General features: G+C 45.9%; 7 protein-coding genes across 9 annotated transcripts in view; 5 read left to right on the top strand and 2 right to left on the bottom strand.

The window, feature by feature from the left end:
• Positions 1-262: 262 nt before the first annotated feature.
• On the top strand, positions 263-3,125 carry dnal1 (dynein, axonemal, light chain 1). 2 transcript variants are annotated; one of them, XM_062469655.1, is made up of 8 exons: positions 263-360; positions 834-872; positions 992-1,101; positions 1,193-1,248; positions 1,358-1,413; positions 1,904-2,030; positions 2,170-2,310; positions 2,390-3,125. In XM_062469655.1, the coding sequence occupies exons 1-8, from the start codon at positions 358-360 to the stop codon at positions 2,434-2,436; spliced, it is 579 nt and encodes a 192-aa protein (XP_062325639.1). In that variant the 5' UTR covers positions 263-357; the 3' UTR covers positions 2,437-3,125. The 2 variants fall into 2 exon arrangements, with proteins under 2 accessions (XP_062325639.1, XP_062325640.1); XM_062469656.1 differs by lacking the exon at positions 263-360 and adding an exon at positions 513-535.
• Positions 3,126-3,822: 697 nt separating this feature from the next.
• On the top strand, positions 3,823-6,806 carry tedc1 (tubulin epsilon and delta complex 1). The gene is made up of 8 exons (XM_062469647.1): positions 3,823-4,049; positions 4,214-4,304; positions 4,385-4,584; positions 4,936-5,097; positions 5,205-5,285; positions 5,636-5,722; positions 5,844-6,035; positions 6,255-6,806. The coding sequence occupies exons 1-8, from the start codon at positions 3,870-3,872 to the stop codon at positions 6,615-6,617; spliced, it is 1,356 nt and encodes a 451-aa protein (XP_062325631.1). The 5' UTR covers positions 3,823-3,869; the 3' UTR covers positions 6,618-6,806.
• A 515-nt stretch (positions 6,807-7,321) lies between these two features.
• Positions 7,322-13,825, top strand: rin3 (Ras and Rab interactor 3). The gene is made up of 10 exons (XM_062469619.1): positions 7,322-7,712; positions 8,239-8,842; positions 8,973-9,087; positions 9,457-9,529; positions 9,681-9,772; positions 9,880-11,454; positions 12,124-12,432; positions 12,549-12,680; positions 12,791-12,954; positions 13,150-13,825. Exons 1-10 carry the CDS (start codon positions 7,666-7,668, stop codon positions 13,489-13,491), a joined length of 3,453 nt encoding a protein of 1,150 aa, XP_062325603.1. The 5' UTR covers positions 7,322-7,665; the 3' UTR covers positions 13,492-13,825.
• Positions 13,826-15,511: 1,686 nt separating this feature from the next.
• Positions 15,512-16,728, top strand: pth2 (parathyroid hormone 2). The gene is made up of 3 exons (XM_062469657.1): positions 15,512-15,638; positions 15,828-15,920; positions 16,087-16,728. The coding sequence occupies exons 1-3, from the start codon at positions 15,586-15,588 to the stop codon at positions 16,427-16,429; spliced, it is 489 nt and encodes a 162-aa protein (XP_062325641.1). The 5' UTR covers positions 15,512-15,585; the 3' UTR covers positions 16,430-16,728.
• Positions 16,729-16,960: 232 nt separating this feature from the next.
• pnn (pinin, desmosome associated protein) lies at positions 16,961-21,131 on the bottom strand. Its single transcript, XM_062469637.1, has 9 exons — positions 20,966-21,131; positions 20,459-20,533; positions 20,279-20,350; positions 20,012-20,087; positions 19,838-19,932; positions 19,569-19,644; positions 19,295-19,450; positions 18,815-18,953; positions 16,961-18,663 (listed from the first exon to the last, which is right to left on the bottom strand). Exons 1-9 carry the CDS (start codon positions 21,076-21,078, stop codon positions 17,549-17,551), a joined length of 1,917 nt encoding a protein of 638 aa, XP_062325621.1. The 5' UTR covers positions 21,079-21,131; the 3' UTR covers positions 16,961-17,548.
• A 550-nt stretch (positions 21,132-21,681) lies between these two features.
• gemin2 (gem (nuclear organelle) associated protein 2) lies at positions 21,682-24,076 on the bottom strand. Of its 2 annotated transcripts, none has more exons than XM_062469653.1 (10): positions 23,938-24,076; positions 23,663-23,750; positions 23,490-23,579; positions 23,343-23,402; positions 23,150-23,263; positions 22,924-22,968; positions 22,474-22,542; positions 22,262-22,372; positions 22,062-22,120; positions 21,682-21,917 (listed from the first exon to the last, which is right to left on the bottom strand). In XM_062469653.1, exons 1-10 carry the CDS (start codon positions 24,054-24,056, stop codon positions 21,881-21,883), a joined length of 792 nt encoding a protein of 263 aa, XP_062325637.1. In that variant the 5' UTR covers positions 24,057-24,076; the 3' UTR covers positions 21,682-21,880. The 2 variants fall into 2 exon arrangements, with proteins under 2 accessions (XP_062325637.1, XP_062325638.1); XM_062469654.1 differs by having other exon boundaries at positions 22,062-22,117.
• An 88-nt stretch (positions 24,077-24,164) lies between these two features.
• The window catches only part of nubpl (nucleotide binding protein-like), a 143,542-nt gene continuing 142,329 nt past the window's right edge, over positions 24,165-25,377 (top strand). Inside the window, exons 1-3 of the mRNA XM_062469652.1 lie at positions 24,165-24,419; positions 24,873-25,020; positions 25,235-25,269. Of these exons, the coding sequence (XP_062325636.1) occupies positions 24,285-24,419; positions 24,873-25,020; positions 25,235-25,269 (318 nt within the window). The 5' untranslated portion in view covers positions 24,165-24,284. The remainder of the gene's footprint in view (positions 24,420-24,872; positions 25,021-25,234; positions 25,270-25,377) is intronic.

The raw sequence follows: 25,377 nt of genomic DNA, 5'->3' as shown, positions 1-25,377 counted from the left end.
TGTGGCTTTGATATAATCATGCTACCTGTAACCTGATCTCTTCTGACTCTGTCTAGATTGTATTGTACAAATATAGCCTCCCCATTGACCCCATTCAACCGATTGTGTTGTAAAAATATAGGCCTACAGGTAGACTATTTCCATTAAATCTGACGCACGTGTGCAATCTATTCCCTTTTATAGTGTACCTTTACACTTGATTGACCACTAAAGGAATGGTCTATTGTTGTTTGATTAAGTATTACTGTTGCCTAATAGATATTGTAATTGTAGGCTAACAAAATCAGTTCAGTAACCAGCTCTGCCATTGCGCAACCGTCAAACCCTGGTGCCATAGCAACTACACAGGAAAACAAAATGGTAAGATGTGGTGTTTGCCTGGCTAATTCATTTGACCTTGTTTAGCTTACTATCGTTGTCATTTATTTAAGTTGGTTATACCTTTAACTCGGAATCTCAAGTAAAAAAATATTCCTCACACTACGTAAATGTGTCGTTAATTTTAAACCACAAATATGTGTGGCTAGCTAAAACGGTATAATCATACAGCCAACATTAGCTAGAGTTAGGCTAGCAGATAGCCAGTACAGTACTGCCTGGTTACTGTATATTACGAGCGAACCTAAAATGTAGCTAGCTAGCTAACCAACAAAACAGTTCCTGGACAATGTTATCCATGTAATAACATAGGTATTTAGTATCAGCTGTTAGCTTTATGTGAATGGTTTTCAGTGTCCACTGGCTAGCTAGCTTGCTAGTTTATTGCTGATTGTTGGTGAATTAGCTATCGTGTTGAAATATTAGCTCGCTAAGTATGTGTCACTGTCTCGTAGGCAAAAGCAACAACGATAAAAGAAGCGCTTGTCAAATGGGTAAGTGAATCTGCTGACATAGCCAGTTCACCTGGGACTGCACAGCATCCCCATCCATTTGTCAAGCTAATGACTGTGACAGTGTAAATTGTATTTTACTGTGTTGGCTTGCACTGCAGGAGGAGAAAGCGGAGGAGAAGGTTGGAGAGGCCAAAGCGGTGAAGCTGTATGGTCAGATTCCTCCAATAGAAAAGATGGATGCCTCTCTCTCCACTCTCATCAACTGCGAGTAAGAATGCAAGCCATATAATCTCAATAACACAGTAGCTACCATGTTGTTGGATCTTCTTTAATCTTCCTCCTTCTGTTGATGTTACTAGGAGGCTGTCTCTGTCCACAAATTGCATTGAGAAAATTGCCAATTTAAACGGTCTAAGTGAGTATAGCCCACAGCACATACATGGAATTTTATTTCCTTAAACCAAACCTTTGATAAATTGTTATGCTGATAAGTGGACATTAATGTTTATTCCTCCTCCATATAGAAAACCTGCGAATATTGTCCTTGGGACGAAACAACATTAAGAATCTGAATGGATTGGTGAGTATAGCATTGTTTTTTTATTGTGTATTTAGTTGAAGTGGTCCTAAGTCTATTGTATCAGTGCGACTCGCTAACAGTTTATGTTTCTGATGACTACTAGCTCTAATGAAGTTGTAACTAGTATCAACTGGTGTTAGTGGTGCTAGTAGTTTTAGAGGAAACCAGCAGTGCTATGTACCAGATTAGAACCTAATCCTATACTTAATGTTTGATTTAGACAACATCAAATCTTTTCATGGTTCATAGACGTCAATAAATGTTTGAAAACGTTTTTGCCAGTTCTGCCATCTTATGCTTTGCAGTGCCTTCATAGCTAGAGCTAGGTAATGTAGTTACACAACCAAGCAATTGCAACCACTTATGGCATCACAAATGAGTTTAACTTTGAATAAGTACTCACCTGACAGTGCAGAAAAAAATAGTGTAATTTGGACCAGGCCAGGTGTAACTCAGGTCTGACCCTAACTCTATGTTTGTTCTTTTGAAGGAATCAGTGGGGGATACCCTAGAGGAATTGTGGATCTCTTACAACCTGATAGAGAAGCTTAAGGGAATTCATGTTATGAAGAAGCTCAGAGTCCTCTACATGTCCAACAACCTGGTCAAGGAGTGGGGTGAGACTTAAAACGAGTTACAGTAAACCGGCAATCAGTCATATTATTAAGGTTATTAGATTATTATACTGTTATTCCAGTGTCATCCAAAGGAGTAAGGTAATATTAGTAAGGTCACTGTTGACTCTTGATGTTGCAGCGGAATTTGTGAAGCTGGCTGACCTGCCCTCCCTGGCAGATCTGGTGTTTGTGGGCAACCCTTTAGAGGAGAAACACACAGCAGAAGGCAACTGGACAGAGGAGGCCACTAAGAGGCTGTCCAAGCTGAAGAAACTAGACGGTAACTACTGACTACAAAACGGAGGGAAGACCATGTTATCAACCATGTTATTCACCATGTGTCTTCGTCTTATCTCCAGGCAACCCGGTGATCAAGCACGGCGGTGATGAAGGCGATGAAAACTAACACGACCTGCTTCACTTTAACCTTTTGCAGACAAATGTTTTTTATATTGAAAATATAGTTCAAATGTTTTATCATTATTTTTTACACCAGGATATTTTGATTCAAACCACCAGGGTCTTATACTGTGCATGTTGAGGCAAGCACAGATATGCCATTCTTAGTCCACAAAGCACATTCCAGATACTCATACTACATCCAGCAGTTCAGTTAAATTAGTGTGAGGAAAACAGTAAGTAATTCAAACAAAGATGCTGTCAGGTAGATAAACAATATTGCCCACAAATTTACATGACACACTGTTGCACAATGAGCCTGCTCCCACACAGAGGTACTAAGTGTCAAAGGTACAGCTGTAGGTTTTTCTTGATTGAAGGGTTGTGACTGTTGATGAAAGCACATTTCCTATTGTAGCATGATTTCTTTACTGTGTCCCTGAGCTCCTAGCATGCACTCTTGAAGTGGTCTTACAAGAGGCAGGAGATTATTTCTTTATACAACTTGTTTATACAAGAGGTTTTCTCTATACAAATTAACACTCAAAATCGAATGTCAACATTTTGTCTCCATTCGTTTTGAGTGTATTGTGAAGGCATATTGTATTTAAATTATTCCTTGGCATGTTTGTATATAAGAAACGGAGATGTTTATAATTTTCAAATGTTCACATTTATTAAAATATGTTGCACTAACATGTTGTGTTTTGTAAACAAAAAATGTTAAACACCTTGCGGGACTGCGAAAGTTCTACTACTTTTGTCTAGTCGAAATGCACCCCCTGCTAACATTGACTAGGAAAGTTTCACATGCATGAAACTTACTCTGGTTACTAGGTTACTATTATTCTTGCTGTACAATTGTACAGCGAGAATCATTTGATGCGGGGGTATACAGAACCGAAATTACAGGGGGGTGCATTTCACGGCAAATTAATCTTATTGTATATTGAGGGGACTAGTCATTACGACAGGATTACAACTTTCAGATCTGAACTCTCGTAACTGTGGGCATATATTTGAAATGCAGGTGTTTCATACCTAGCTCTGAAAGAATACGAGTGGACATTTAATGTATTAAATTCGCCCTTTCGAAAATCAAATTTAAACTTTGCAACATACAAACACCAGTTTTCAGATCACACACTAAGTTCCAAACCTGGCGACAACAAAAAGACACCGAGAGAACAGTGGCACATTTGAAAAGAAGGAACATTTGAATAAAAAAAAGTGGAGCAAACGTATTAGACTTATGAAACTAATTTCGATCTTATAAGGCTTTTACGATCTTTCGAAACGTTGTTTTTTCGGTTTCAAAACGACCTTTTTGAAACTTTTTAACGGTTTTGAACCCTGGCATGATAGTCATCCCATACTTTTCAGGGCAGAGGTGCATCTGGGGGCACAACACCGGAAACAAAACGATGGCAACGATACCGGATGCGTAGTTGTAACCCGGGGGAAATCGAAAAAATTGAACTGAACATGCAAAGTAAAAAGAATGTGAAAGTCAAAGAAGTGATCGAATCACTTTGTAGACTTCTGTCTGTACTCGAGGTGGATTCTATCCCCAGCGCAGAAACATTTAGACGCGCTAAATTTAACAAAGGGGAGGAAGCGGTAAGTTTGTTGCTAGCTAAGCTAACAAGTTCATGTCTACTTCATTAGGGCCAGCTATCAAATAACCTGTCAGTGTGTGTCAGTGATCTTAAACCAGGCTTCATTGATCGAGGGCTATGAATGGGACTGTCAAGCTTCAAACTCTCAAAATAAACATATTTCAGGCGGTGCAATTTTGGACGCTCCTCTATAACATAATTCTGAAAGCAACTCCACTTGAATATGGGTGCTCTTGCACGACACACACAGATGAAGGTAAGAGAGCATATAACCATGCAAGAGACAATAACATAATTACACAGTGCGCTGCGTACCTACTTTATCGTATCTCACAGTCAGTCAGTCCAGGATGGTGCGAGGCTTCTTGTGGATGAGCGGCTACGGGGCAGACTGGGTGATCGGGCCCCAGCTCCAGAAGGTCGGCAGCAGGCAGCTATTACTGTCCCTGGGCTGGCTGCTGTCATCTGGAGACCTGCTGGACGTCATGCTGAGAGAGAGGATTATGCAGCTGGATACTGTGGCACAGGCAACCACGGTGAGGCAAAGCTGTTCTATGTCACTGTTATTCCTGTGCAATGACACCTCTTAAAAGTGGCTTTTACAGCAGTCAACAGTGTCGCCAAGTCTCATACTTCTAGTATGACTTCTATCTTAAACTGGTTGTGGAAACTCACCTTGTCAGAGCAGCGTAGAACCAGCTCTGCTGCCTCCAAGAAGAGCAGGAACATAACGTAATGACACTAGATGGCAGTATTGTTCTTGAACTCTGGCAAGGGTTCCTAACTAACAACCCGAGGACTGATTCTCTCCCACAGACCTACAAACAAACACACTGTATGTAACGTGATTTATACACAGGCACACACTAACTAAAGCTGTCTTTCAGGTCTCACTAAGAATGGCTGGACCAATCGAGTGGACCGAGGCAGATTCACAGTCATCAGATCCCAATCTCCTCAGAAGACTGCAGTGGCAGATTGGCCGTCTCAGGTTCCAGAGGCGGAGATTAATGTCATTGCAGGAAGAGAGAGCGAGGCTCCTTGACCAAGTGAGTCTGTTGTACTGACCCCTGTTATGCTGCCTCAGTGTTACAATTTTATAAAGCTCCAGACCGTGATGATAGCTTTATCATAGCCCTCATGTCTTCTGTCTCAGATCCTGTCATCCACCATCCAGGTCCCCTCTCACCCCTCCTCTGATGGCCACACTTGCATCAACTCCTCCATGCTTAAAGAGGTATCGGTCTGAGCCCAACATAACACTCCCTGAACTCAAGCTAAACCTAGACTGACTCAAACTAATGTCTACCACAACCTAACACTAATCTGCTACCAACAACCTAACTGTGTGTGTGTAACAGACGTGGTCTTGCAAGCTCCGTCAGAGGCATACGGGCCTATGTTCGCTCCCACCGGGAGTCGAACCTGCCACCTCTGACTTCCCAAGCGCCACCACTACCAACTACGCCAACAAAAAACTAGCAATTTGTTGACGCGGGTGGACTGTTACATACTTGAGGAGTGAGTTTCACCACACTCCGGCTACATGTGTGTCTGTGTGTGTGCGTCTGTGTGTGCGTCCTGCAGGCGTGCCAGCAGGTCCAGAAACTGTGTGATGTCCTGGAAGCCTACCTTGACTGGAAGCATCTGGAAAGCCTTTTCTGGAGCTGGATGGTTAGTGATCTACCACAGTGTGACCTGCATAGCATACCACAGTCAGCACACCACAACCTGCATAGCATACCACAGTCAGCGCACCACAACCGGCGCACTCATTGTGTGAATGCGTTTGCAGGAGAGTGTGCTAGATTGCCAGCGTACAGACCAGATAGGGGAGCCTCCTCCTGATGCCCAGGCAGCCATACACCAGACTTCCAGAGGGAGGGGGGGTCCTCGCCATGGTGACCCGGGCAGGGGGGGTCTGGAGCTGTTGGAGGGAATGCTGCTGAGGTTGCAGACAGGGCTGAGAAACACATACCCGGGACAGGTCTGTGTATATACACACACACACACACACACACTGCAGACAGGTCTGTACACACACACACACACTCGCGCACACACACACACACACACACACACTGCAGACAGGTCTGTACACACACACACACGCAGTGGACGGGTTAGCACACACATAAGTAAACACACACTCTGACTTTGCTATAGAATACATCCTGAAAGCATCCGTTTCATGTGTGTTTGACAGGTTCAAAGTCTTCACCACCTGACAGGCATAGGGGAGAGGAGCAGGGGGCTGTCCGGACCTTCCCAGGAGGAGGTGGAGAAGAGAGTGTCTGTGAGGCTCCGGGACCTGGAGGAGGACTCTGCCCCCACCGTTTTCTGCCAGGGTTACAGGCCAATTCTTCAGCCTGTAAGGCCCAAAACAGCAGCACCTGGTGGGGTAGGGTGGTCAAGCGAGTACCAGGCTTCACAACTTTTGGTCCAGCTGCGGCAGAAGGAGGCCCGTCTGTTGGAGAGACGAAACCTTAGGAGGCAGGCCCAGAGGACAGAGATCCAGGAGCTGGTTGGACAAGTAGAGGGGGTGGTCCTTATACCCCCTACATTATGACTCTTGGCTCTAAACAAATCCCTACCTCAGCTTTCTTTCTGATGCTTCTTTCACAAGTAACTCTGGAGTTAGTGACCTGGTCTGTATTAACTCAACATTCCTGAGCCAAGCTGAGATGTGTGGGTGCTTGGTGTTTTGTTAACAAAGGAAATGATAGACAACATAAAAATAAAAAGCTATTGGAACACGTTTCAGTATCGCTGGTCTGTTTATTTTAGGTGTGTACTGTCTCTCTCTATTTATCACTACCCGCCTACAAACAGGAAGCATCTGCTAAACACGCTCTGTTGCAATTCATGAAAAAAAAAGGTTGAGCGTGATAACCATGATAACTTTCACAGACTGATAGTTTAAACATTCTCATCTTCTATAATGTACAATGAAATCACAGTTAACTTGTTTGTCCGCTATTTTCAAGTCCTTCCACCACCACCACCACAGCAAAACGGATCGAGCCGATCAGAGGCAGACCTTGATGATGCAGCACTGGCGAGTGTTTTTGAGAGAAAAAAGGATTGTGCCGAGTGGTGGTTTGGAGAGAGGGCGGTATTAGCAGGCCACGGTCCCCCACATTCCTGAGGTGTTAGAGAGGAGGAGGGGGAGGGGGGGGTTACATCTGGATGTGTTTATAGCAGAGGTGAGACGTTGAAACATGTCTTCAAGCTAACCACAACAACACCAGTCTGCAGGGGAGACCTGAGAGATACTTTGTGAGAAAGAAAGAAAGAAAGAAAGGAAGAAAAGCGAGTGGTGGTGTTCTGACCATGGTGGACAGCCCCTTCCTGACAGCATCATAGAACTCACAGACAGGAAGTTGACACAGAAAGAGGGGAGGGGTGAGGAGAAGAAAATTACACTTTCCTTGTCGTCCCTCTTTTCTTTTTCACTTCAGCAGTCATGTTGGAGCTTGAGAAGCAGATGAAGTAGAGTAGACAATGGCTGTAAAGCTCCCAGGTTTTCTAGTTTAGCGTTTGGACAAAGTTAGGTTTACCATCAGGAAACTTAGAGGAGGTTTTACCCAGGACCCTTTTGGAGTAATGAAGAGAGAATGATGAAAACAGCTGCTCTCTCCCCGCAAGCTGCTGCCCCCACTGGGTACGTACAGCCTCTTCTACAACTCCTCAACAGCTACGGAGATGCAGTGTTCCATTCTGGAATGTCTACAAAGATGCAGGAATCTGTTCTGGAACATTTACAGAAATGCAGTGTTCTGTTGACCGCTATGAAAATGCTAAATTCTATAGTAGATCTAGAAAGTAGTCTTTTGATTTGAAGTATTCTGTTCAGGATTGGAAGACTGAAGAGTAAAAGAACGGTCTAAAAAACAGAAGTTGAGGCTTTGTTCCCCATTTCAAACCACAGTAGTAGTAGGAGTGTTTCTTGTCAGCTGAAACTTCTTGCATGCTAAGCTGTTGAAAAGTTAAATAGGGATTTTAAAAAGTTAAGAAATGTGTGGTATGTTCAATTAACCCAAAGTAGTGGTCACAGAATGGAGAAAATTGTACAATTTATATGTAATGAAAGTAGACCAAGGTGATTCACAAACACCTGTGTATTCCGAAGTTGTCTGTCAGGAGACATGCACCTCTAGACCATCTATCTGTCTACTGTCTCTCTCCAGTGTGGGCCCAGAGCCATGCTCATCCTCGCCACCTTCAGCTGCAGCAAGTCCAGCCAGACCTCCCCTTAAACCTCACCCATCCTCCCCCCCTCCTCCCAAGCCACACCCCTCCTCCCCCCCTCCCCCAAAGACTCACCCATCCTCCCCCCCTCCTCCCAGACCACAAACTTTGCATGGTTCTCATCCTTCCCGACCACAACCTCCCCCTCTAACGACCAAGTCCTCCTTCCCCTCTATCTCTCCTGTGACTCCTCTACTCCCTCCCCCCTTGACTCCCTCCCTCCCACCTCCCCTGATCCCTTCCTCTCCACCTTTCGCCTCTTCCTCAGCAGCAACGTCCTCTTCTGCCCTCCTCCCTTCCCCCCTTAATCCCTCCTCTCCCTCCCTTCTGCCTACCATCCCACCGTCCTCTCCCCCACTCCCCCTCATCCTCCCTCTCTCCTCTCCCCCACTTGCCCCCACCCTCCCTCCTTCCTTCACCACGCTCCCCTCTTGCCCCAGTATCAGTCTTGTGGAGAGGCTGATCAGGACCTGTCCTGTCTGGCTCCAACTGGGGATGAACCAGGAGAGAAGCTACTCCATCCTCAGGAGAGAAAGACCGGGGGTGAGACACACACAGACAGACGTGGACACACACACACACAGATGTGCACACACACACACACTCACACACACAGACAGACACACACATACTGTACATTCTACACACTCTGTGAGTGGTTTGTTCTTCTCAGATGTTTCTAGTGCGACGAGGCCTTGATCAGAAGACCATGGTGCTGTCGGTGAGGCTAGCTGACCTCCAGGGAGAATCCCAGATCCAGGACGTCACGGTAACTGAGGAAAAGTCATGTGAGTATCTATGTTAGGATCTGCTGACAACAGCCAACAGATCAAACTGCTTGGTGTAAGTGTGTGTTGTGTCTGCATGAGTGGTGCTAACAGAAGGGGCTGCTTACCGCATGCTTCCTCTCCCCTCTGCTGACAGTGCTAGATTTCCTGTGTGTGGTCATCATCCTGTGACATGTGCAAAGCAGGAAATGACCAGTCAGTGTAACCACAGCATTATCATTGTATCAGTTCTGTGAACTTCCACTCATTTTATAGAAGTTCCAGTTAATCTACCAGTTAATCTACCAGTTAATGCAGGGAATTAAACTCCAATTTAAAATCCTCCCTTTCCCTGTACCCTGTCCCTAACCCTCTCCCGTCCTGCTCCAGATATGCACCTTGACAGATCTGGCCTGTTCTTTGAGAACATTTTCAAGCTGGTTTCCTTCTACTGCATCAGCCGGTGAGCCTGTCCGTTACAGATCACATGCCTTAACTGAGACGCACTGCGTTTTCATGGGAATTACTTTTACATTTCAATTGACAGCGAGTCCATCAGTGACTCACATCAGTGATTGTTTGATAAAAAATACCTTCATATGTTCACTTTTCAGCGACGTCCTCCCTTTCACCTTGAGGTTACCCAAAGCCATCGTTCAGGCCACCAAGTATGAAGACATGGAGGTGGTTTCTACTCTGGGCTCAGGTAAGACACCTTATTTGTATCTGACATCATTCATATTATATGATCAAAAATCCCCCCTGTACGTTCCTTTGGCTAAAGGAGTTCATTAGCTACTGTTCCTGTTTCAGATTTCTGGGGTTCTTTGCTGAATCAGCAGTGGAAGGAGGGGGAGGGAGATGGGGAGGCGATCTCAGAGGGAGAGAGCCGGGATGAGGGCCGTCCAGGGGCATGCTTCATCAACCCTGTCTCCCTGGAGGAGCACTGTAGCCTGCAGACCACCTTCAACAGCCCAGTCGCCAGGTCTCAGAGCCTGAATTGCCCTAGCCAGGGGGCTCCCATTTACAAACGCCCTCCACCGCGACCCCCCAGCGCCCCTGAGCCCATTCTGGTGCTGTCTCAGGGAGGTAAACCTCCACCCAACCTGCCTTCCCCCAGAGCCCCACCATCCACAACCAAGCAGAAAGAGGAAGGCAAGAGAAGGATCAGTGAGGAAGAGAAGTCTGACTTGGCTAAACCATCCGTTAAAGAGGCGGGATCGCGACCTCCCCCACCTCACCCGCACAGAGCTCCGCCAATAGCGTTGCCACGGAGGCCCTCAGACAGACGTCCTCCAGACACACAGACAGACAGACTGAGCCAGGACAAACAGACAGACAGGCCAATCCCGGACATACAGATAGCTGCCCATCTCAGCCCAGAGCCTACAGCTTCTCTGATCTGCATTGAAGAGCACTTCACAGTAAAGAAGGACCCAGAAGAAGGGACTGCGATGGAGACACACATAGATGCTGGGCACGAGAAGAGCAAGGAGGTAGAGGAAGAGACCGAGGCAGAGGTGACAAAGGTAGACACGGTGAACGAGAGAGATGCAGGCGCAGTGCAAGAAACAGAGGGAGGAACGGAAGTGAAGAGAGAGACAGCATCAGAGACCGACGGAGACAAAGAGACAGAAAGAACAACAGACCAGGAGACAGGAACCGTGCAGGCGGTGTGTGACGTCTCCGACACAGTCTCCATCTCTAGCCACAGGAAGCCTCCTCCACAACCAGTCCCTCCCCCAAGGAAGAAGAGGCCCTCCCTGGGCCAACCCAACATCCCAGAGCTATGCAGCCCCACTGGAGGAAAATCCCTGTCATTCAACAACCTGCAACGCCCCCCACCGTCCACACCTCCCTGGTCGGTCCGTCTGCCTGCCTCGGGAACGGGCGGCGAGGCCAAAGCTTTGGACGTGTCTCTGTACTCCCCCGAGGGTGGAGCTGGCCCCTCCCTGGAGCACGACTCCTACTCCACCAGCAGCACAGAGGACGAGGGGGGGGCCAACTCCAATGTCGGAGGGGGCAACAGCCCCAACTGCCCCAACAGCCCCAAGCCCACAGTGAAGAGAACCTCCACCATCATACTGGACAAGGCCAAGTCTCGCCTCTCCATGGTGAACATCTCCAACGTGTTCACAGGCCTCCTGAGCGCCGACAACAAGCTGCAGAAGCGGATCGTCGAGCTGTCCAGGGACGGGAGCTCCTACCTGGGGCACCTGGTGCGGGAACACAGGGCGTTCACCCTGGAGACCCTGGGGAAACACAACTCCAGCACTGAGATGCTGCAGGAGATCCGTCAGATGATGACGCAGCTGAAGAGCTACCTGATTCAGAGCATGGAGCTGCAGGGCTTGTTGGAGACCAGCGTTCACACACAGGAGAGGCTGGGTGGGTCACACCAGCACACCACATACACACAAACACACACAGAGAAGAGAACAGATATGGTAAAAGTACACACATCCTTCACTCAAGTAAGAGTACAGATACTCACACAGATAAGTAATGACTACACTTTTTCACTCAAGTTAAAGTAAAGAAGTGTGGGCTCTGACATAAAAAGTAAAAAGTGACCATTACAACTAGCTGTCTTAGTGTCACGCTAGTAACTGTACCTCACATCATATTAATACATGACTACAAAAATACATTATAGACACACAGTGCATTCGCCTTTTTGACACTGACAATTTCGAACTCTTTATTTTTGTCGAAACTTTTTTTTTATTTCTTTTTTTTACCTTTAGAACCTTTTTCGAAATATTTTTTTCTAACCTTTGGAAACTTTTTTTCCCCAAAAACTTTTTTCAACCTTTAGAAACTTTTTTTTATAAATGTATTTTTCAACCTTTAGATATTTTCTTTTTAGAAACGTTTTTTCAAGATTTTTTTTTTAAACCTTTAGAAACTTTTTTTTCCCCACGCAGTGAAAGGAGAGAGGAGGAGAGGAGAGATAACCAAAAAGCCTAAAACAGAATAGATTAAAGCAGAGCAGAGCACAATAGTGATGAGTGGTGAGTGTGTGTTACAGTATGTTGTTCTGGTGTGTGTGTCCAGAAAGCATCGTGGAGGCGGCCCTGTGTAAGAGTGTTCTCAAGCCTGTGCGCGAGCCTGTGTATTCTGGACTGAAGGAGCTCCACACACGGACAGGCTCCCTGAAGAGGCTGAAGGAGAACCAGGCCCTGGTCCTGGGCACCACCTCCACAGACCTGGGCGTGACCACCAGCGTGCCAGAGACCCCTGCCATGGAGAAGATCAGTGCAAAGCTGTGGAACCTGCACCGGGAATACTCCCCTCAGAGGAAAATAGACCTGCTCCTGAAGACCTGCAAGATCATCTACGAATCCATGTCTGTCGGCTGTCCAGGTCTGTCTGCCTGCCTATCTGTCTTTTATAGTCTACATGGCTGTGGGCTGGGTGTGTCTTACCTCTTTTTTGTCTTTGAATGGTAAATTAAATGTACTTCCTGTTGTGCTGAGCAGGAAGAGCCTATGGTGCTGATGACTTCCTGCCAGTGCTCATGTATGTCCTCGCTAGAACAAACATGGCTGCCCTCATGCTGGATGTTGAATACATGATGGAGCTGATGGACCCAGCCCTGCAGCTGGGAGAAGGTAAACACACACACACACACAGACATATGTACACACTATAGTTATCAGTACTATCTATAAGTGTGGTCCCAGACATAGTGTGACTTTGTGACTGTGTGTGCATTGTCCAGGCTCATACTATCTGACAACAACATATGGAGCGTTAGAGCACATCAAGAACTTCGACACGCAGCCGGTGACCAGACAGCTGAGCATGGAGGTCCAAGACTCTATCCACCGCTGGGAACGCAGGCGCACGCTCAACACAGCCTGCACGGCACAAACAACTGTACAGGTTCGATTTGGTCCACACACACACACACACACACACACACACAAACACACAGCAACATTCCGTCACACTTGCACACCTCGACATCTTGAGCCTCACTTTAACTTTATATATTTTTATGATCGTTATACCTACCATAATACCATTATACCTGTATGTCTACCCCAACCTAAGAGTCTCTTTCCCCTCATGCTGCAGGACTTCATCACAGTGTCTTTGCTGGAGGCTGGCTCTAACCCCAAGACTCTGGGGGTGCAGGCCAGTACCACGGCCCAGGAGTTGTGTGAGCAGTGTGCTGCCAAGTTTGAGGTCCCTGAGCCAGACGTCTACAGCCTGAGTGTCCTGGTGGAGGGTAAGTACCAGGTTCTGGAGCCAACCGAGCTGCCACTCAGCATCAAGACCCGGCTGCACCATGCGGAACCACGCAAGGAGTACTACTTTGTCTATCGGCACGGTAACAAGGGACAGAAGGATGCAGACGGCCAACCGCCAAGGCCGCCGCCTCCAACGATAACTGAGGACAGTTTGATTGAGATCTGAAATGTGTGCGTGTGTGTGTGAGTGAGAGGAAATGCATGTGTATGAGTCAGTCAGTAATGGTTTTTGCTATTTTTAGAAAGGTCTCACAAGTTGAAAAAACATGACATGCAACAATGTATTCAGTTCTGCTAGTTAAAAAGTTTGTAGCTAAGGCTTCAGTTATTCTGTCGATTGCATTTTGCTGCTGCTCTGAATGTATTTAAACAACACTTTGCTTTATTTTGCCACAAGATCAGGACTCATACAGTGTATCAGTTGTATATGTATTACATTTTCAGAAACTCTGTTTTAACTGTCCATCTGTGCAATGGAATTAAATATTTTGTATTACATAAAATAACATTTTACTTTGCCTTCTTTACTTTTGAACAGCAATTAAGATTTTAGAAGGGCATAAAAAGCCTTTTTTAAAAGATGGCCTTGGATCCTCTCCTTCTATTCTGGTCGAGCAGCTTGTAGCAGGCAGAGAAGCTAATAGATGAGTAGGGCTTTGTGTCATGAAATGTGTTCCTGTATTAGTGACGTTTTAGTCAAAGAGACCAGTGGGTGTTCTTTGTGACAGTCAGAGGGAGCACCAAACAGCCGGAACACTGACGTCTGGTGTTTGTTATTGGGGGAGTGTGTGTGTGTTGTCTGCACACACACACACACACATTTACATCATCAAGGTCCCACTTGTTCACAAACCTTGCCACAGAAAAGAATCACCTCTTTCCATGTCTGTTTCTTTCTCCATCTTTTCTCTTTTGCCCCATCTACTTCTCTTTCTCTGCTCCTTTTCCTAGCTCCCTCTCTGTGGATCTTTCCCCATCCATCTCCTCTCTCTCGTTCCCTCTCTACCTTTCACTCACCTCTCCATCCCTCTCTCTCTTTGTCCCTCTTCACCTCTCCCTCACACCTCCATCCCTCTCTTACTCTTGTCCTTCTCCACCCCTCTCCCTCACACCTCCATCCCTGTCTCTCTCTCTCTCTTCACCTCTCCCCCATCCCTCTCTCCCACTCCCATCCCTGTCCTTCCTGTCTCTCTCTAACGAGCTGAGCGCTGGTCCAGAGGTGAGCAGCTCGGTGGTTACAGGTCATTATTTTAAATGAGGTTCATAATGAAGCAGAGCTGCAGTATGCAGATGTCTCTGTTCTCCGCCACAACCTGGACACCTGTTAGCTTGGTAGGAGCTGGCGCAGGCTTATCAGACCGGTTTAAACATGGTGTACACATGGCTGGGTTTATGGAGTCTGAGAGGTATGGGTGAAGCTTTTGTATAGAATCAGTTGGGTTTGAAGGTTTTGGTCGGGCCTGTGTTTGGCTTTGTCGTACTCTTTGTCACAGGGATGTGAGGCTGCTGTTTTGAGGATCTCTCCTTTTTGGGAGCTGAACAGTATCTTCCGTGTGCATGTGTGTGTGGATGTACAGTATGAAGCACATTATGGATGTTGTGAGGAATGTTCTGCAAGGCTTGACAGGCTTGTGAAGAGAGATCAGTTTTAACGAGGCCAGTGTTTTCCTCCCCAGGCACCCTTACATGAGCGTAGGCAGAGAAGACAAAAGCAGTGTCACATGCATGCGCCTGATCCTTACATCATGCCTGACTCTTAACCCCTGACACCAAATCCTGATGGTGTCACATGACCCTCAGGTTCCTACCAGGCTCAAAGGTCACGACCCCGGGTCACGGAATGAGAGGCATAATGGTTTGGATTGCCATCAAACCCTATGTTTTGCGTAGGCACACGTATCCGCAAGGGTTTTTCATCATGAGGCAGTGACGTGTGTCCAGGCTTCCTGTCCCGGTGATTGGCGCCTCTATATTAAGCCTCCCTTCTTTCAGCAGTTGTCTCTCTCTTCTCTCTCTCTTCTCTAGTCTCACGGAGGAAGAACAAGCACAAACAGACATCTTACTTTGATCACCTGCATTCCCCCCTGCAAGAGGCGGGCGCAAGTGTGTGTGTTTGTGCGCACGTACGTGTGTGTGTGGGTGCCAGGGATATATAAGAGTAGCAGAACCATTGACAGACGACAAGGGCCAAGAACAAGGACACACGCATTCCGACTCTAGAATCCACTTCCACACTCTATAAGACTCTAGATCTTTCTGCATGACAGATACCAAACGAGCTGGAACTTTGGCCTCACACTACATTTCATCCAGGTAGGACAGCTGTGTGTGAATCTGTGTATAGTGCGTTTAACATGATTAGTTTATGTCGATATTGTAATATAAATGTGTTGGGTGATTGATGTTGGTGTAGATAGTGTGTATAGGAAGGTGTATTAGCAGTGAGAGTGAATGTAAGAAGACCAGTGAAGACTGATCTGAGTTCATGTCCTATGAATTTAGGATGGCTGGTCTTCCTTTTCTGATACTAAGCCTTCTGGGACTGACCCTGGTGACCTCTGGCTTCCCACAAACCCGCCTTCAACATCTACACCGGTAAAACTGAATGATTTAGTTCAGATTTATCTCAAAGGCATGTATATTGAGATGTTACCTGAAAGAGATGAAAAGTGACAGACAAGAGACGCATTAACCAATAGAGGGATAGAGAATGTTTAACCGACGAGTTCACTTACATTTTCTTGTACTGTCTTGGTCCTAGGGGAGATTTAAAACCTGACCAATGGGAGATCCTTTACCCCTCTATCTCCCTACGTGATTGGAGCATCCAGATGATGTCCACGCCAGACTTTGGGGCTGCCAAGAGCAAGGCGGAGCTTTTGGGAGAGGCATGGCTTCCAGAGTCCCAATCACAACTGGGCGAGGCCTTGGTAGAGGGTTGGCCTGGCGACTGGCCGTCCAATCAGGGGCCCAATGAGGGGAAGCGGAACATAGTGGTGGCGGACGACGCAGCTTTCAGGGAGAAGAGCAAACTGTTGACCGCCATGGAGAGACAGAAGTGGCTGAACTCCTACATGCAGAAACTGTTGGTGGTGAACCAGTGAAACCAGAACCAGCCCACTCGTTGCAGCAGACCAGTAAGCTTGCTACATACCAGTGAAGACGTGTTACATGTCTTTATGTTTGTGATGAATAAAGTCTGTATATTAAATAGTGTCAAGTTCACATATTTGTTCAACTTAAACGTTCCCTCCCCCCAATTTAAGATTTAAATGGGGCTCTAATGAAGATTGTTTTGTTTAATTTCAATCTTTGGACACAAATTAATTTCATTATTCAACCTGATGCCATTGGATTATTCTGTTTCAACCATGAGACTGTCCATGCACTGGAATATGAAATAAAGCCTTAAATTGTTCCTTGTTTTTATTGATAGTATTATTCTGTCACTACAATATTTATTAAAGGTCATTAACTTATCCCAAACACAACATTTAAAACAGATCTCTAATTTTTCAAGCATTCGCATGTTAAAAGGGATTATCTTCACAGCCATCAGGAATATCTGAGAAACCTGTTCAAAAGTAGACATTTCTTTTCATGTACAAGATGACAGAAAGGACAAAGAAACCAAAAGTGTTTAATCATCTTTTTTTAATGAAGCTGTGGATGGTTTCAGTGTACAAAATAAAATAAAACATTGTATTCAAAATGGATTTCTTAGACGCACAGTGACCAGACACTATGCATGGTGATCACATTAGGGGGCTAAAGTTTCATTCAGAAGCTGTGAGTGTAACTGCGCAACATCACATAACTGGAAATACATAACTAATACCACCACTTGTTAACCATGGCTACACCAGCCCCAGAAGTTATGTTAGCAAGACATTGCTCAGAAACCCTCAGAAAGGACGATAAAACAGAATTTCTGGACAAAACAGGCTAAGCTGTATCACCTAAAAGCAAGTCAATTAAAAAAAAGATTCGAGACGGAAAAAATTAAAAAGCTGTTAGGTGGCAAGACAGTGGACTAGGTCTGACGAATACAGGAAGAATCCAAGATCAAATATTTTTCAATACCATCTTGATCATTAAAAATACTTCCCGAAAATTCTAACAGCCTCCTCTTCTGGGGTCTCCATTAAATAAGCCCCTTCGCTCAGACTTGATACATGGATATTTAGACAGAAAACAGCCACCCACTGAGACAGAAAACCTTCCTAGCGACGCTTATCTTTCCTGTCTGACTTCCTGTCATCACGAGATGACCTCTTTCTGTCAGACCGACTGGAGACCTTGTCTTTGGAATTTTTAGACTCTCTCCCGCTGCCCTTGGACGGTTTGTGGCCCCTCTCTCCTCCCTTCTTCCTCTCTCTTTCAGAAGGCCTTCTCCTGCGTTTCTTGTCGCGTCCCCCGGACCTGCTGTGGGAGGAGCTACGGCTGTGGGAGGAGCTCCCACTGGAAGAGGAGCTTCCACTAGAAGAGGAGGAGCTTCCACTAGAAGAGGAGGAGCCGGAGGAGGAGCTAGAGGAGGAGCTACTGCCTCGGCTTTTCTTCTTCTCTTTAGACTTTTTGCGGCCCCGGCCTTCCTCCTGTGTCTGGGGCTCCAGGTCCTTAGGGCCCTCCGGGGCCGGCAGCTTTGGTGGTAGTTGCTTCTGCTCAGGCCCCTGGCTCTGGGGCTCCTGCGTGGCCTCCAGGAGGGGGATGAGAGGCTGTGGTGTGGCCTCTTTGGCAGCAGCCTCCTTAGGCTCTACACTGCGAGAGATGGCCACCTCTGGGCTGGCTTGGACTTTTTCTGGGCTCTTGAGCTCCGAGGTCTTCTCCTGGTGCTCTGGCATTGCTGTGGGGCCCTGGACATTTTCCTGGACTACCTCCACCTGCCCCTCTACCCTCTTCCCCTTCACTCCCTCTGCCTCAGTCTCCACCTCCATCTTCTCATTTTCCTCCCTGTCCCCAACCTGCCCACCTGTCTCCTTTCCTCCACCTGCAGCTATAGCTATCTCCACCTCCCTAGCCTCCCCCATTTCCCTGTCCTGACCCTCCCCGTCTACTACCTCCCCCTCCCCTCCATCCCCCTTCTCCACCTTACCCCTTTTCCTGTCCTTCACCTCTTCCTCCTCCTCCTCCTCCTCCATTTCTACATCATTGCGGTTACCTGTCACCTTGACTAGCTGGCCCGTGGGCTTACCCTCCTTCAGGTCCTCAGTCTTCGGGTCCTTTACCCCAGCGCCAGCTGCGGCCTCCTGTTCCCTCTCCCGCTGGGACTGGCGCCGAGGACGAGCCTCCATCTTACTCAGGTGCTCGGCAAACGCCTCGCGCCTCTCCTCAAAAACCACTTCAGAGAAACGGAGGGAAAATAGAAAAAAAAGACCCGTTAGACGTGTACCGCACAGACAGGAATCGGATGTGTGCTGTAGAGGATTGATGGAAACAGACTACATGCGGGCAACAAACATCTAGTTTTACAAGATACCAAACTGTCTCACCATTCAATTTTTTCTGAGAATCCTCCAGGAGCTTGTTAGTGGCTGAGCACATCTTCACGGGTACATAGAAGATGGGTGGCTTGGTCTTGGTGCGGATGAACTTGACTATCTTGACATTGTGCACATTCCACTCTTCTTGCTGCAAGACATGTCAAAGATTAGGAGACGGACACAGTGACACCCAAACAAAGATTGGAGTCAGTTTCTCTTCAGACAACACTGACATCAGCTGAAGAGCTCTACTCTGTCATCCAACATAAAAACTCATCTTTAATAGTAAGCATTTTGTTCTTGTGAAAGTTTAATACACACTAAATATTTACATATATTTATCCCCCCACCTGCTACAGCTAGTGAGGGGTGCTGTGTGCATGGTTATATAGAGCTGCTGGTCAGATACAGCTGCTGGTCAGATACAGCTGCTGGTTAAACATAGCTGCTGGTTTATAGAGCTGCTAGATGCGTTTGAGAAGTCCATACCAACTGAGCAAGCTCCACTTTCTGCTCCAACAGTTTGAGCTCTGTCTGCTTGGCACGCCTCTCTTCAAACAGCTCTCTCCTCTCACCCTCTACCCTCTTCTTCTCCTGCTCCGCCTGCACCTCCAGCTTCTGCTCAATCTCACAACGGCGCTTTTGCTGTCAGGAGAAAAGATGGAGGAAAGCCGTGAGGGAGAACCGAGGGGAGGGGAGGACTAGAGAGAACGGCTCATTCACAGGCAACTAGACAAGAGTAGTGCATTCAGGGGCACCCTACCCTGTCTGTGGCCACATTTGACTCCTGTTTAAACTTCTGTAAGGTTCCCATCAGCAGGCCAAACATGCGTCGGTTCCTGTGGAGAGAATGCGTGACACTGGTCAGCGACACCCTGCCATGCAGCCCGTGTCAGCCATGCTGACTGAAAACCAGTTAACCAACCACACATTTTCCCCAAGCCCATGTGCTGCACACTTCGCCACCAGACAAGACTTGTGGTTGATAGATCTGTATGAATAATAAACAGACTGGAGTGTGTGCTGCCTCACCTCTGTTTCCCCCTCTCATCCATGGTCTGATCTTGGATCAGGTCTCGACGCGTGCGCTCCTTGGAGGTAGCCACTACTGATGACTGCAACGCTGGCTGTGGACCAGACAGCAGGAAGGGGTTAAAACCAGGGGTTAACGCGTACGCACCACATAACCAGAGGTCTTGCCTGTACCTTTTTGACATCGTCATCGTCCTCAGCGTCGCTATCGTGACGTGAATCTCTCCTGGCTCTCTGGTCCCCAGCCAGCCTACACATACAAAACAGCAGCCATTGAATCACCACTTATGTAAAAAATAAAAATCATAATAACAATAATAATAATGTCACAAAAAACATTTGTGACAAAAACAAATGTATAGCTACACACCTCAATGCAACCAGTCATTACCGTTAATAAACCTGACCAGCAAAGCACAGTCACCACCACATCCCACTCACCTCAACAGAGCTCCTTCAATGTCCCTCTGCTTGGCTGGTGGTCCTCCTCCGCCCACTTCAGAGAGTCCACGTCTGAAAGACACATTAAGGCTTGATTAATTAAACACCAAGCTCAAAGACCTATGCTATCTATGCAGTAAGGGGGATGGCTACTCCCGAGGGTTGATCCGCTGGTCTTACCTCAGTAGGTTGATGCCTCGCCCCCTACCTCCTCCCATCATGCCTGGGACTGGTGGCCTTCGTACTTGGCCAGGTCTGAGGTGAAAAATAAAAAACAGAAACAAGTCTCGTTGCAAATTGTTCGAATTACGTGCAAGGGAATCAACACGGAAATGTTCAAGCTAACTGATCATACACAAACCATTAGCTGGCAAGCTAGCCCGCCTAGCGTTAGCCATGATAAAACACCACTGTAGCTGCAGCCCCAGATCAGAGTTCCGCATACTTATAATAATTTCCCCCATCACGTTCCTTCACGGGATTCTAAACACCTAGAATACCCCATTACACAGATGAAAGGCACAGTTTAAGCTACTGTGTCCAGCTAGTTAGCTAACAAACAAGCGCGTTACCAGTGTCTGAATAATGGAAGAAGCCATTTTTGTGGCTAGTTGGCGAGCTAGCTTCCTGCGAACGTAGTAGGGAACAGCTATATACATTGTAAATATTTTGCAGGTTTTGACTTACCTTAACTCATTGGGATCCCGCCCCGTTAGTTTACGAATATTATCGTCTACATTCTTCAAACTCTCCTTTGCTTTTTCAAGCTGGTCTTGTAAAGATTGCACTGCCACCGCCATCTCGCTAGTGAGCTTCTACCAAGCATGCGAGCCGCAAAGCATTACTGGGAAAGGGAAAACGCATTCATATTGATGGTCTGGCTGATGACTGAGGTCACCTGACCATTTCAATTTTCAATTTTCTGCAGTGCACATTCCGATCATGAACAACATTTTTTATTAGAACACACTACACTAAAGTAGTACCCTATATAAAGTACACACTTGGGTCAGGTTTAAAACCTCTCGGACTTACTTCTACTAGGGTTGCCACCTTTTGATTTGTGAAAAAACGGGACACTCGGACAGAACACTGACGACGGGGGTGGGGGGTTTGGGTCGTAAGTAAGCTTTCGTATTTTTGCTACCAATCAAATACAAAGTACACTTGGCCATTCTTCGCTGTGTTTTACCCGTTTACGGACACACAATTGGATGTTTGAACATAGCCAGGAAGAAAATAGAATAGCAGTTTATTTCAAACAATAAGATTCAAATTGAGAAATAAATTCGTGTCCCGGGAAATAAAATAAAAAAACTGGGACGGGTGGCAACCCTAATTTATTATAATAAAAAGGACTCATATTTTAAACAACACAAACCAAATCCTTTAAAGTTTCCTAAATGGTAACTGAAAATGTACAACATTGATGCAGTTACTTTTATTTGACTAAATTTTCAAATACTAGTCCACAGTGGTGTTTATACATATCTTTATTTCATAACAGTGAAAGCATAATTATGATGAAGTAACAGAAAAGTTGAATTGTTCCCCCATTTTCTGAGCTGACACAATTTCCCTAATTTGGACAGGTCATTCTGATCATTCCTGATCAGCCAAGTCATTCTGTTCAAAATACCTGAAAAGATAGGCAAAAACATGGTTTAGAATCAACATGGCCCTTTCAATTGTCTGTGTGTGACTGAGGCCATAAGGGTTCAATAAAGTTCCTTGAATTGAATGACCATGACACACGTTCTGGAAGTTTGAAGATGACGGTTACCTGGCAACAATACAGATCATCAGGTTAAGAGCTGACAGTCTCTCATCCTCCACGCTCTGCTGTTATGATAAAGAAAAAATATGGAACTATAAGAGGTAGTTATCATCATCACCACTCATGTCACCTGTTTTGCACAGCTCAGTTTGGTTTTTAATGCTTTGGAAGTGTGATAAAAGCCACACACTTCCACTCACCCTTACCAGACTGGCCCTGACTTCAGAGCATCTTCTTGCTAGCTGTCGTATGAGGGAGTGAGACTCAGGAAGAAGGGGCTTCTCCAAACAAGCCAGCAAAGCATAAAGCCATCTTCCCTGGAAGAATCACAAGTCAGCATCAGCATTCTTAACATCTACAGATCGTGTATTATTAAAACCTATTTTAACTTAGAAGATAACATGGCAAATATACCAACCAATTGTGGGACAAACTCCCTTTCTTCAAACCAGTTGATCAAATATTCCAGAACTGCAGAGATAGTGGCCTGAGAAAGAAACATTTAAACAAAGCAGGAATTTGACACTTCAAGGGGAGTCAGGTGGCTGAGCGGTTAGGGAAGCGGGCTAGTAATCAGAAGGTTGCCAGTTCGATTCCCGGCTGTGCCAAATGATGTTGTGTCCTTGGGCAAGGCACTTCACCCTACTTGCCTCGGGGGGAATGTCCCTGTACTTACTGTAAGTCGCTCTGGATAAGAGCGTCTGCTAAATGACTAAATGTAAATTTGAAACACAGAGCGAAATGAGAGTCATAATAGCATAATAGCGAGAGAGCATTATAAAACAAAACTAAAAAACAAAGCATCCATTCTGCCTTGCAATCAGGAGGCAGTATGTAAGAGTGTCACCCTAAATATAAGATGGCTCACCTGATTTAGCCGGCTCACTATACTCAGGAACGGAGAGAAGCCCATCTGGGAGAGAGGGAGGGAGGGAACAAAGAATACAGAGATGATGGATGACTACATCTTCACACCAGAGTAAGAACCCCAACCACATGGTTTCTGCCTCACCCTGCGCCGGTTAATTCAGATACTTCAGGGTAGTACGACCCTCACACCCTATGGTATTAGTATTACTTCTGGTATTTGTTACCTTGGTATAGTCAAGGCCTAAGTCAGAGTCCTCCCTGTCTGGGGGAGGGCAGTTGAGATACACCCTCTCCCCCAGGCAGAACTTCTTCCACCCTTCTTCATCATTCAGCTTGGGCTACGGACAGACCACACAGTCAGAAGTACAGACAGGCTAGCATGGTAATGGTTATTTGTACACGTTTAATTTAACTCACCATTATTACATTGTCATCTAGTGACTGGGAGCTCCAGTGCCTTCTATGCTTGTTGATGCTCTGTAAAAGATTGTAACTGTTAACTTCAGAAAGTTTAGTCCCACCAAGGATTAATGATGCCGTTGCAAAAATGAGAAGACGTGTTACCTGTCTAATCTCTGAGAAGTTGCTGATTTGCAGTCGCTGCCATCCCAAGCTTGGAGAAAGGCCTTCTGGAGCAGCATGGCACCCTGTGACCTGTCTCACAAAAGTTAAAACACACGTTTACAAATACAAGTATTTGTCTGCACTTACATTCACATGCTAACAGTTCAATTTACCGACGCGTTGACTGTTTGTTTGTTTTTCCTTAATTTCTTGGGGTCAATCTGAGCCACAACGACGTCTGGACAAAGCGACGCCTCAAGCCTTAAATGGAGACAGACAGAGACCATCGACATTAGCTGGGGGTAGTAGGTACACAATATACTTTCCTAAACAATAGGTTTAGGTGACGATGCCTACTAGCTAACGACCTGTGTTTATGAGGCTGATGCTTGTAACTGAATTTAATAAATAGGTACTTAACAATGTAAAAGTAAGTAGTGTCACTTACTGAACCTGTCTGAGATACTCCTGAGGGTTTCGTGGAGGTTCGTTTGGATTGAAATCATCGCTCTCCCCTGTCTCAACGGGCAGGAGCCTTGGCATCAATTCTTCCACATCGGATTTCATCCTTATTCAATTTTTTTTTTTTTTACAAACACAGTGTTATAGTGTTTGTTTTGGCATATCCTGTATGAAAATCACACAATTCGTTAATTCTCAAAAGTCCATCTACGCAGTAAGCACTAGCTACAACAAAACAAACTTTAGCGCCATCTTGCTAGCGTCGTGCTGCGAATGACGCGATAAGAATGCGACGGCTGTCAACCCTCGTTCACAACAAGACAACAGCAAAATATGGCTCACTGTAGCTACAGTCAAATCGCACATTTATTAAAACTGACAGCCGTCACCACAAACAAGACAAACGCTTTAAGGACAGGAAGAGGTATACATGTTCCCCTAGGCTGCAAATATTTTATACGCTGTAAGGTAAGACGTCAAAGAATCTTGTTCCTTATTTGCTGGGTGAAAGATTACTAAGCTTTGCTATCTTTACCATTGTCCACTCATGTCACAGTTGACAAAACGGTCCTCTGTCTTTGGCTTTAGGTGTCCCATTATTCATTTAATAGTTCTTCTTTACGACACTTTTGTAATACAATGCTTTTATTTGTTATACGTTTTTATCTTATCTACTCTGTACATGGCCTTGTTGTGTTGTGTTGTCTGTTTGTATTGTATCGTGTTGTCTGTACATATTGTCTGTGGTTGTTGTTGGTATGAGAGCTGTGAAAGATACCTGAATTTCCCCACGGGATTCATAAAGTATCTATCTATCTATCTATCTATCTATCTATCTATTTGACTAATGGTTGTTGCATAGACTGTATATCCAAGATGAACGATGCTGAGAAGCTGTTTTCCCCTCCCTTATTCCCCAAGACGTCGGGTGCTGCTGACAGAACGTTGCAGGAGAGGCAGAAGCAGCACATGGCACGAGGTCTGCCTAAACAGAAGCCTATACCAGGAGTCAAACAGGTCATAGTGGTCGCCTCTGGAAAAGGAGGAGTGGGGAAGTCAACTACAGCAGGTGCAGGATTGCATAAGGGGTTGTAGATATACAGAGTTCGGGTCTCACTCAATTTAGGGGAAGATACAATTTTGGTGTCTGTCATTCATATTATATGATTTTATTGCAGTCAAATGGACCTGACATTTGAAGTATTACAGTACTGTATATTAAATACTGTATATTACAGTAGGGATTGCTTACCTTATGTTGTCGTTTGTCTTCTTGCCAACAGTGAATCTAGCCCTTGGACTCACTGCCAATGACCCGGTAAATAATAACCAGTACTGACTTAGTCCTATGTATTTATTTGCACAGCATACTGACTCAGTCACTCCTCAATTTGTACCCCCACCCCTCCCCCCTCTTCCTCTCTCC

Source organism: Osmerus eperlanus, chromosome 9 (assembly GCF_963692335.1).
Source record: "Osmerus eperlanus chromosome 9, fOsmEpe2.1, whole genome shotgun sequence".
In the NCBI taxonomy this organism is placed as follows: Eukaryota; Metazoa; Chordata; class Actinopteri; order Osmeriformes; family Osmeridae; genus Osmerus; species Osmerus eperlanus.
The sequence above is the reverse complement of the archived record's forward strand: the minus strand, read 5'-3'. Positions and strand labels throughout refer to the sequence as shown.